Raw genomic sequence first — 11,029 nt, forward strand, 5'->3', positions numbered from 1 at the left:
TGCCCACGTTTTTAGAGGCACATACAAATGCAGTTCACTGCCTGTCCCCTGTATGTTACAGCTGCTAGATGTCAATGACTTGAAAACACAACATCCACCATGGGTCCTGATGCCCCTGCTGAGAAGTATTGTTTGCTTTCCATTCTTTAATCAGCCCTAATCTTGTAACCTTCTGCTTTATTTTGGTTTGAATTTCCAGGGTAAGAATGACAAACATTAACATCATCACAAAACTTTGATTTCCTGTTAGAATTTACCTATTTGATTCAGACAGTAAAGGTACATAAATTCAGTATCATATTGATGTCATGTTTTACCACTATCTACAGGTTTTTTTTTTTCCAAAGCTGCTGCTTCAAAATAGATCTCCATACAGTAAATGAGTAAATGGAGAGGTAGGACGGGCAGGTTATTAGGTACCTCCTCTTCAGTACGTTTATCATGCTGCTCTGCCTCACCCAGAGTGCTGATCCTGGATAGTGGGGTGTTTTCCTTCAAGCCAAACTTCTAGAATAAACAGATAATTGTCTGCATACACACAAAAGCAGCAGAGGGGAAAAAAATCTAATCAGTGCACTATCTTACCTATAGATGGGCTTTACTGTGCAGCTTTGGATGACAGAAAACAAACAGAAAAACCTCACTTGCTGATTTCTAGCCAGCAGCATCCTCATTCTGTTACAATTCATGGGAGCAAAAATATGTAGGAGCTCATACTTTGCCTCAGCAAAGAGATGAGAACTGTTAAGGAATCCAGCTGTGTACAGCAATTAACAAATAAAACCCCTAAAGCTGAGGGACTTCTGGCTGAAGCTCTACTAATGAATGGTATGAAGATACCTTACAAAAAAGTTGCTAAAGCTAACACACCAGACATGTTTGCATGTATAGATGCACAAAAAATAAAACTGTGTTGATTACTGGTAATTATTCTCTAATTCAAGTGCACATTAGCCATTCCATTAATCTCACCATTGACTGGAAGAAATGAAGTCAGACACTTGACACCCGGAAGATCTGGAGAAGCTGATCATCTTCTAGTCCCATTTCAGATAAAATGGCCAATTACTACCTTTGGGACAACACTGAAGAGGAACTAACAATGCTAATGATAATCAGTATGCATAAAAAATTACTTAATGGAAACAGGAAGCCAGAAACAAAGAGCTTGGCCATTGAGCAGCTTGAGAGAGCAGCAAAAATTAATTGTGCAAGTTTTTTTGTGACCTGGCTTTTTAGTTCACTATCTTGCCAAGTAGGTAGCATTATGAAGAACTGCATGGGTGCTGTACTGGATGATACCGTGAGACACAGCTGCCCCAAGCCCATGTGTAGAGCAGTTACTGTTAGTACCAGAGTGCCAAAGCACATCAACAGACACCTTTGTGGCAACTCTTACCAAACAAACCCACCCTAAAAAAAAAAGTCTCCTCGCCCACAACTATTTTGGACTGTTAATATATACCTCTGTACATAAACTTAATTTATTTAACCAAGAGGAAAATACAGGATAAGGTTTAATGATACTTCTTCAGAAGCCTGTCTTCATGGTGAATTCAGAAGTCTACATGACATGTAAAAACATTGACCGTAGTCCTTCAGCATGATAAGAGAAAATGTAAATGCTCTGAATCAACTGAACATTGACTTGATTGCAAAACAGATGCTATGGAAGAAAATGTGGAGTCTTTTTCTCCCCAGAAGTTGGTGTATGTCTAACACTTCAGGCCCGAAAGAAGTACAGTTCAAAAGTTCAACTGTAAAACAGTTCCAGCAGTTCAAGTCATCACTATGATGGTAATCCTCCTCCTCCCACTGCAACAGTCTCTAGTCCCAGTTTGTCAGGACTTCTCTTTACTAGCTCCTTCTCTTGCTAGTCTATCAGCTTCTTCATTTCCTTGGAAACCAGCATGACCCGGAATATGCATCTGTTAGGACAAAAGTATAGGAGTGTTATGACATACAAGGAATCAAGAAGAAAGTACATATAGAAAAGTGGATTACACAACACTCGGTAAGGGCCACCTAACCTAGCCTTTAAGACATGCAGGTAACAGTTCCAACCCAAAATTCCCACTTCCAGAGAAAAACCTATCTACATTCAGTGCTTAAACCAAGTTAAAACTTTTCCCAGGGACTTTCCCAGAAATCCAGGGATCAATGTCAAACAGCTCCCACTTAGGATACAGAAAAGAACTTCCCAGTGTTCAGATGTCTTAATTGTCTGTCCTTAAAAATTAGGACCTAAAACCCCCTTTCAACACTAAGCCCATCTTTGTCAGAAGTAAAGGTGGAGGAGTGTTGGGGAAGGAGAGAAAGAAAATCAAGCTTCGTATTTGTCAAGATCCAAGAGGGGATAAGCATGAAGTGTGTGTAAGATGGTATTAGGTTTACATGGCAAGGCTTTGGTATGAGGTGGGGTCTGCAGCAGTGGGCTCTGTAATAAGACACTGGGAGCTGCCCCTGCATCAGAGAGTACCAGTTCCAGCTGGCTCCAGAATGGACCCACTGCAGGACACAGATGAGCCCATCAGCAGAGCAGGTGGCTCCTCTGTGATAACATATTTAAGGGAGACAAAAATGCTGCATGGCAGCCAGAGAGGAGTGGGAGCAACAGCCCTGCAGACACCAAGGTTAGTGAAGGAGGAGAGGAGGTGCTCCAGGCCCAGAGCAGAAATTCCCCTGCAGCCCATAGTGAGGCAGGCCCTGCCTCTGCTGCCATGGGAGACCAGAGACCCACCTGCAGCCCAGACAGGACCCCACACCTCAGCATGCAGAATGCCATAACAAAGTGTACCCATACATTGCTCCTCCTGAAATAAAAATCTTCCCAAGCTAAAGAGATTCAGGTTTGAGCAGCACACCTAAAGCGATATTTTTTTTTTAATATGTGAAATACTCTCAAGACAGCTAAACTTTGATCTTAGAGATTAATGTTTACAATTTCTTATCTTTGATAAGACAACAGGAGTAGTTATGTAAAAATCTAGTGATCCTTTAAATTGGAGTCACCAACTCTGGAACACAGAACATGAATAGAAGAATACCTGCAATAGATTTCCTGTAGGAAAAGTGCGCATTAAGGAACTACATCATCCTGTTTTCTACAGGAGTCCAATAAATATGCCATTAGCAGATACAAAGTCAATGGTACAGAGAATAATTTCTAGAATAAGTAGTCTTACACCACAATTAAAATGAAATTTAGAAGGATGCAAGGGAAGACATCCCCTGCAATGTCTAGCGCTGATGTTAGAGCTTACAGAAAAATATATTTTACCAGGAGTACCTGTATATAAGTTGCCTTACTACTTTACTAGAGAGCAAAACAATTTAAAAATTGATATTTTGAAGACTTTTCTGTGCCCAGTTTTCTTGGAAGAAAACACAGTTAAAGTAAAGAAAAATAGTTAGCTTATTTGGGATTATACTATCTTAGTTTTCCCAGTTTAAAGACACTCATGTAACTGAGTTACACCAAAGAACAAACATCTTAAGAGTTAAGAAAACAAAATCCAGAAGTCCAGCTACGGCTCAAAGAGAGACAGTTATGTTTTAAGCTTAGATTTACAGGAACAGAAATTTCACCAATTAACCAACTATGATATTTATTGAAGACATTTTCTAAGTAGTAAAGAGAGACTTGAAATATAAACGTGCACTTTAATAAATTAAATATTGGTTCCAAGAGAATAGGATACGTTGCTTATTTGCTTCAAATAAAACAAGCAGCTTCTCTGTATTTATGGTTTTAGTTATGGATACACAGTATTATGCTCTATACAATTCTTATTTGTAGTCATACTTTTAAGTTGTTATAACAAGCATGTTTAAGACATCATTAAGAATACAAAATGAGGTGCTTACCCACTGAATTTCTATGCCTTTTGATAGATTATCAAGTCTTTCAAAATCTTCTTTATTTATTACACTGCCCCCTGAACTTGTTCGCCAGCCATTTGTTTTCCAGTTGTCAACCCAGCTTGTAATACCTAGGCAAAGGGACAACCATAAAAAGGCTGTCAAAGAAGCCAGAGAGGGGCAGATGGAGCAAACATCCTGTAAAGAAGATTTTAACTCTATACAAAATGTCAGGCAAAGACAATGTAGACAGAAAATACTCGTGTTTGGTTCTCTACTACTGTCTCACACAATTGTATTTTTCCATTATTACTTGGATTACCTGAGCATGCTTTCCCTAACAGGTATTTAATTTAGAGACAACAATCTTACATATGCATTACATGCAAAATTACATGAGCTTCAATAAACCAAAGTTAAGGATTTGCTTGATGGTACAGTAAGCTAGAACAAATCTATGGCTTGATTTGAGAAATTGAGGAGACACACAGATGAAAAAGATGGCCACCTGTCCGCACACCAAACAGAATCCTTCAGAGAAAGACCCCATAAGCAGATTTCTACAGAACAAGATTTAACATTCTGACCATCTAACTGCTGGCCAGAAAATTTATGATACTCTTCCTTAAATAAAATGTGTGTGTGGGAGTGGTGTTTATATCTTTGCTGATGTTGATAATGGAAGACATCCTTACTGCTTTCATGACAGACAGACCTGAACTAAATAGAAAATTACCAGTCTTGCACACAAAACTCCTAAAATCCAAACCAATTGGTACTGAACCACAAGCCTCCTTCTCTATTAAAAAAATATCACCTGGACATTAACAAAGTAACTTTTGATTCCACATGAATTGAATCTGCACCTCAGTGACCCAAAAGAATGAGCTGCAAGCAAACCCAAAGAATCTACAATATTGCACCTAAAGATTCTTCTTTTCCTTCCTCATATGGAAGTCTCACACCTAAGTTTAAGAGGAATTTTGTCAGGCAGCAACTTTTCCTCCTTCATAGCACCAGTTTCACAGACAAGATAGTACAGACTTTCTCCCACAAAGCAAAGAATTACAAAGATGTTTATTTGCTCCTTAATGCTTTGAACAACTTGCTGCTTGCAACAAATTATTCACCTGCGTTCTACTGGACCAGTACATGACACCCAGTCCTGAGGGGCAGAGACCCTTCCTTCTACTCTTGCCTTTACAGAATGCTTCTAGCAGACTTAAAAAAGCCCCTAACAAAGAAAAACAACCAATGAAACATAAAAATCCCATCCAAACAAAACCCCATACGCACATTCTGCTCCCATAGAAAATGCCATACCTAAATCTTTTGGGAGAAAAAAAAGCTACTCAAATGAGAGACATACAAGTTGATCCTTGAGGAAAAGCAATGAAAAAAATCATTTCAGTTGTTTCTTAACAGTTATTGTCCCTTCCTCAACTTACAAACTAGAATCAGGAGGATAGAGCCCAACTCCTTAACATTTTTCACTTGTGGACAGAACCTCTTTCATGCATATGCAAGCTTTGAATTTGAAACAAGCAACAGGTGACAGCTCCAGCAACTCTTTCATTAGGAGTCACTTGTTCCTATTCAGTAGCTTTCTGTCCTTTTAGGGTACTCAAGGTGACAGTTCTTCAAGGTAAGTTTTGCTTTACTTCTAACTAGGAGCCACCTGAAGAAGGAAAAAAATGATGCTGCTCTTTCACACTCCTCCACTTTCAGAAATTGGAGGAGAGCTCCTGGAAACTTAAATGACTTATTTGGAGGAAAAGACATATAGATTTTTAACATATAAACCATTAATTTGCTTTATTAATAACAAGCAATGGAACAGGTGTCAACACTGAAACTAATTAAGTATAGAAAGTTATGCTAAGTATGAGATACTCACATTGCCCCCTACTCCCAAAAAAAACCCGTACGCAGTGTGTCTTTTAAGAATCAGGAAAACTAAAATCATTAACTTACCATTAATAGTGAACTTGCTATCAGTGTAGATAATTAGCTTCTTGATGTTTTGACTCTTTGCTTGCTCTATTGCTTTGCAGGCTGCCTTAACAACATTTCAAAAGAATCACAGTTCAGAACAGGATTTTGAACACGTGTGATTAAAAATACCAGCAAAATACCTGATGTTAACACCAAACTACAAAAAGTATCACTGTCATCTCTCCATCAATGAGTAACAACATGCATTATTTAGACCAGAGGTTCCCAAAATTATGTGTGCAGACCACAATTCAATGAATCAGGCAAATAGTGAGCTACTTAAGTTCCATTGGCAAAAAAAAAAAGTCCCACTCAAAACCCATCTGATGTTCAGCTCTGTACTGAAGTAGTAGCTCCCTCCTCAATTTTCCAACTATCAAAGCTTTACCAACTACACACCATGCTTTAAGGCATGTTCTCCGCAATTTTGAGGAGGAAGAAGTCACACCAGTTCTAACATCTGGAACTCCCAAAAGAGGGATAGGCATGGTGCTGATGTGGGTTTTTTTTAGTGCCATGAAATACAGTAAGAGGGAGAAGTGGCTCGGTCTGATGTAGAGCTGAAAACCTCTTTAGTGACAAGTCTGACCCCTGGCATACCACCATCAGCACTGCTTGTCCCTCAACAAAATGAGCTTCCTGTATTTTTTAAGCATATCAGTTCCCCATTTCAGTTCATCTCCAAACACACAGTTCAGGACAGCAGCACTACCAGAATTAAGATGAGGTGAGAAGACATGACTAAATCTGCTGTTGGAAATAGAATTTTACTCCACAGGTCACCAAAGCTACTCCTAAGAGCCTAGAATGATTTGTTCAAGTATTTGAAAGGTGCATGTCAAGGGGATGGAGCAAGACTTTTTTCTGTAGTGTCTAGTGATAGGACAAGGGGTAATGGACAAAAGCTGGAACACAAAAAGTTCCACTTAAGGAAAAACTTCTTTACTGTGAGGGTGATGGAGCACTGGCACAGGCTGCCCAGGGAGGATGTGGAGTCTCCTTCTCTGGAGGAGAAGGTGTCTGGACATGTTCCTGTGCAACCTGATCTAGGTGTACCTGCCTGAGCAGGGGAGTTAGACTAGATGCTCTTTAGAGGTCATATCATAGAATGGTAGGGGTTGGAAGGGACGTTTAGAGATCTCCTAGTCCAACCCACCTGCAGAAGCAGGTCCACTTAGATCAGGTCATACAGGAATACGTCAAGGCAGGTCTTGAAGACCTCCAAGGAAGGAGACTCCAGACCCTCCCTGGGCAGCCTGTACCAGTGCTCCATCACCCTCACAGGTTCATTCCAACCCCCTACCATTCTGTGATTCTGTTATATTTATCTCAGGAATAAAACACTCTGATCCTATAACAAGAAACCAATTCTCTTTCTTAAGTGCTACTCAGTGGCCCTCATCCCAAGGTCTGAGATATACACATTAACAACGCAAAGGATATTATACAGGGCTTTCTTAATGCCAGGCTGTTTTAAATCACTGTGCTTGGCCTGATGATACTTGGGAGTTCTCAGGTGAATTATCTTGAGCAAAAGCACTTAAGATCAATAAAACCTGAAGGGAATTATTTTTTTTAAGTCAAAACTCTTGGTATTTTGTGTACTTCCCTCACAGCTCACTAACTCATTTCTGAAAGCCAGAGTTGAAACAGTCATGAGTGTGCTACTGTGGTCTAACAGGCAGAAGCCCTTTAAGGACATTTACTACTTACATGTATTTCTGCTCTTTGATTAGTCTGTCGTCCAGGCAGTCTTTCACTGGTATTTCTGTGCCCAAGGAATAAAAAGTAGATTAGTTACCCTGAATATGTGAAATGGCGTATGACAACTACACATCAGAAAAAGAAACACAACACAGTTACTTTTCTTTTAGGAAGGAGAATGAATAGATATTCTAGCTCTAACTTCTACTCACACAGTGCAACCTGCCTATTTTTGTATTCTGTGCACACCTATACCTACTTTAAAACTTTCTGTATCCCTTGAATTATAGCTTCAGCCCCTAAAAGTTCTAATTCTGGTTGATTTGCACTGTATTTTTATTTCCCAGAGAAACTGATTTCTCTTTTCCCTCAGTAACTCACTACTCTCAGAGCTGTCATTGTGAATCTCCATAGCAGGATTTCATATTCACAGGCTAGTATTGTAAGCCACACACAAACCAAGTAGTAATAGAAAAAAAATACCCATCCAGCTACTTACAAAGGATGGCCTGGTCCCCAGTAGACACCTATTCCAGCACGTGCCCTATTACGTCCATTACCTGAGCAACAGCCATCTGTATAAACGACTGCAAAATCACCTACAAAAAAGTTACCAAACACAGAATTTCAGACACCCCTTCGAAGACGTAGACTCTTTAAGCAAAAAGAAATATCCGCCGTCAGATTAATCCCCAAAATTGCCCTCCCTAGAGAGTCCTTCAAAAAGTTAATTGCAGAAGCTATGCAAATTAGTCATGTTAAATAGCAAAAGTCCCACTGCAGCTTCACATCCTCACTAGTGTCTTAGCCTCAAGAAACATTTCTGGTCCAAGTTCCATATTCTTGCTACAGAACAATCAGATTAAGCTGCATGTTGATAATAGTTACAGTAAATTAAAATTACACCAAAAGACAACATGAACAAATGTGACATGGCTCCCATTTTAGATTCAATGTTATGCTGGGCCTGATGCTGCCATATACAAACCTCCCTAAAACCTTTCCAATAATTACACTTGTTACTATAAAAGAGTGCAAAGAACTGAAAAGAATTACAGGAATAATGAAAGATCTCACCCATATATGAAAATTTATCTTCACTGACTTTTGGTGCTGAGTATACTTCATCATATCTTACACGCTTTGGAACGTGCTCTTCATTTGTTGACTGTTCATATGGCCTTTTGCATGTACTGCAGCATACGACATTTACTTCTGGTTCCTGTCTCTGGCTTATATTTTCCTGTGTTACAGTTGGAGGATCACGTACCTCTTCAAAAAAAACAAAAACAAAACAAAACACAAAAACACCAAACAAAAACCAAAGTTTTATTGTACACAACATTAAACTGTATTTGAAACAACTGCTTCTAAAGACAGCAGTTGTTATCACCCGTTAGCAATGCTAGTCTGTAAACTGTGTCAACCACCCCAAACTATTATGCAAAGCACATAACAGTATACACAAGTCAATTTTCGATCATAGGTCAAACCGATGAGGAGCGGCACAAGTAATGGCCCTTACAAATGCGCACGGTACGAGCCATACTCTCCCAATACCTACAGGAATGCTTTCACTGTAGACACATCCATCGCCGGGCCACCGCTGCCCTTACCACCGCGGCGTCCGCCCGTGACCAGACGTCCGCCGGGGATAAGCTGCAGCCGCTGGCCACGCTCGGCCGCGAGCCGCACCTTCCGCACGGCCGCCGACAGATGGGATGAGCGAGGGCGCAGCGCGGCCTTCCTACCCGCCCCCTTCCCTCCCCGGCACTGAGGCGAGGCGAAGCGAGGCGAGGCGAGGCGGAACGGGGGGAGGACGAGCTACCTGCCGGCTCGAGCTGCTGCTGCTGCTGTCCCGGAAGGCCACCGCGCACGAAGGCCCAGGCATCCTGCTCGGTGGAGAACTTCTTGAAGCTAGCGGAAGGGAACTTATTGACCTGCTCCTGACACTCCGCCCTGCAACACAGAGGGCGGGGATGAGGCGGGGGGCGAGGCTGGCACTGGCCTGAGGCCGGCCCGGCGGCGGGCGGCTCCCCGGGCCGCCACGGCCGCGGCCCTTACCAGGTGCGGTAGACACCGGTCCGTCTGCCCCTGCGCACCGCGTAGAACATCCTGCTGCCTCTGGAGACAAAACAGGAGTGACTGAGCACCGCTACCAGCCACCGCAACATGTCTCAACCCCGCCGCCATCCGCCGCCCGCCCCCACACCCCACCCCACCCCACCCCACGCCGCCGCCGCCGCCGCCGCCCGTGCGTGCCGCCTCCTCCTGCGCATGCGCGGCGCCGCCGTCGCGGCAGCGAGGACATGCTGAGGCCTTCGCTACGAGGTGCGAGACGGGCCAAAATTGCCCCAACAACCCAGGGCTTGAGGGATTTGGTTGGGTTTTGTTGGTTGATCGGTTGGTTGGGTTTGTGTTTTCCTCATAATAATTCTATTTTAAAAACCATCTAAATGAGCATATGGTCGCGAGATGGGGCACGAGATGTATGAGATCACAGCCATTTACCCAAACTCCTTGTGAAAGCCCCAGCGACTAAAAAATGAACGTCAAACAGCTGTGCTCTGCTAAGTACTCCCTTGCCAGCCCAAATAATGGTCCTGGTTCAGAGATGAAATCCTCTTGGTCCCTAAGGAGCCATTAAACTAAATGAGAGTGAACGTACCCAATAACTTGCTGCACAGGCCCCTCCTTGCTCTCCTCGGCTTGGCAAGCACCAAGAAAAGATTGTCACTGCAAGATGGCACAAACATCACCATATTCAGCACATCCAAGAGCGAAGAGCTGTAGACTGTCATTAAACTGGTTCTCATCCTGCTATTTAAACCAAGGGCTCTTGGTAGGCATAAGCATGTTGCAGCTAAGCCCCACACCATGGTTGGCCTCTGAAGTAACAGGAACCACCTCATCCAAGCAGGTTAAAGTTCAGCCTGATGCCAGCTGCAATCTGCTGTCACATATCTTCATATTGTGAGCATCACGTACTTGGAGACCAAAGATAGGAGTTCCAGGTATGTGCCAAATTCCATACCTCCTCCGATGAGATCAAAGTCCAGAAGATGGGGGCATAGGTATGACTGCCTCCAGAAGCAGCCCAATGTACATAAGTTGATGCATTTTCAGCTGCTGAATTTCCTTTGTAGGTCTAATATGGACATATTGTGACAAAGCCAACCTCAAGATGCCAGAGCTGTAGAGCATTGTACTCAGATTTACAAGGGTGACCTAGTAAAATGCCCAGAATGTGAAAAATTGGTGTTAATTTTGCCTTCCATTGCAAAAACAGCAAATGGATTCAGTGTTACTGTGTATATCAATTGGATGAGTTATCTCTTTAAAAAAAACCCAACAAAACAGAAAACAAAGAGCTTATGCATTTAACCAGCCTTAGAGGAATACAGAAAAAAAATCATCAGGGATGTATTAGAATATAAGTACTGCTTTTTTCTTACTTCTTCCAACATAT

At 42.0% G+C, this 11,029-nt stretch overlaps 1 protein-coding gene across 3 annotated transcripts; it reads right to left on the reverse strand.

Moving 5' to 3' along the window:
* Positions 1 to 1,444: 1,444 nt before the first annotated feature.
* RNASEH1 (ribonuclease H1) lies at positions 1,445 to 10,247 on the reverse strand. 3 transcript variants are annotated; one of them, XM_061990109.1, is made up of 9 exons: positions 10,229 to 10,247; positions 9,625 to 9,684; positions 9,389 to 9,519; positions 8,638 to 8,832; positions 8,060 to 8,159; positions 7,570 to 7,624; positions 5,836 to 5,920; positions 3,868 to 3,992; positions 1,445 to 1,928 (listed from the first exon to the last, which is right to left on the reverse strand). In XM_061990109.1, exons 2-9 carry the CDS (start codon positions 9,672 to 9,674, stop codon positions 1,842 to 1,844), a joined length of 828 nt encoding a protein of 275 aa, XP_061846093.1. In that variant the 5' UTR covers positions 9,675 to 9,684; positions 10,229 to 10,247; the 3' UTR covers positions 1,445 to 1,841. The 3 variants fall into 3 exon arrangements, with proteins under 3 accessions (XP_061846093.1, XP_061846092.1, XP_061846091.1); XM_061990108.1 differs by lacking the exon at positions 10,229 to 10,247 and adding an exon at positions 9,788 to 9,806; XM_061990107.1 differs by lacking the exon at positions 10,229 to 10,247 and having other exon boundaries at positions 9,625 to 9,758.
* Positions 10,248 to 11,029: the final 782 nt, after the last annotated feature.

Source organism: Colius striatus, chromosome 2, assembly GCF_028858725.1.
Source record: "Colius striatus isolate bColStr4 chromosome 2, bColStr4.1.hap1, whole genome shotgun sequence".
Classification (NCBI taxonomy): Eukaryota; Metazoa; Chordata; class Aves; order Coliiformes; family Coliidae; genus Colius; species Colius striatus.

Coding starts and splice junctions, on each gene's coding strand:
- RNASEH1 (XM_061990107.1), bottom strand. CDS start 9,734: ATGTTGCGGTGGCTGGTAGCGGTGCTCAGTCACTCCTGTTTTGTCTCC. Junction 7,625..8,059: donor TGGGGACCAGGCCATCCTTT/GTAAGTAGCTGG, acceptor CCTTGGGCACAG/AAATACCAGTGAAAGACTGC. Junction 3,993..5,835: donor TAGCAAGTTCACTATTAATG/GTAAGTTAATGA, acceptor CCCTTTGCCTAG/GTATTACAAGCTGGGTTGAC.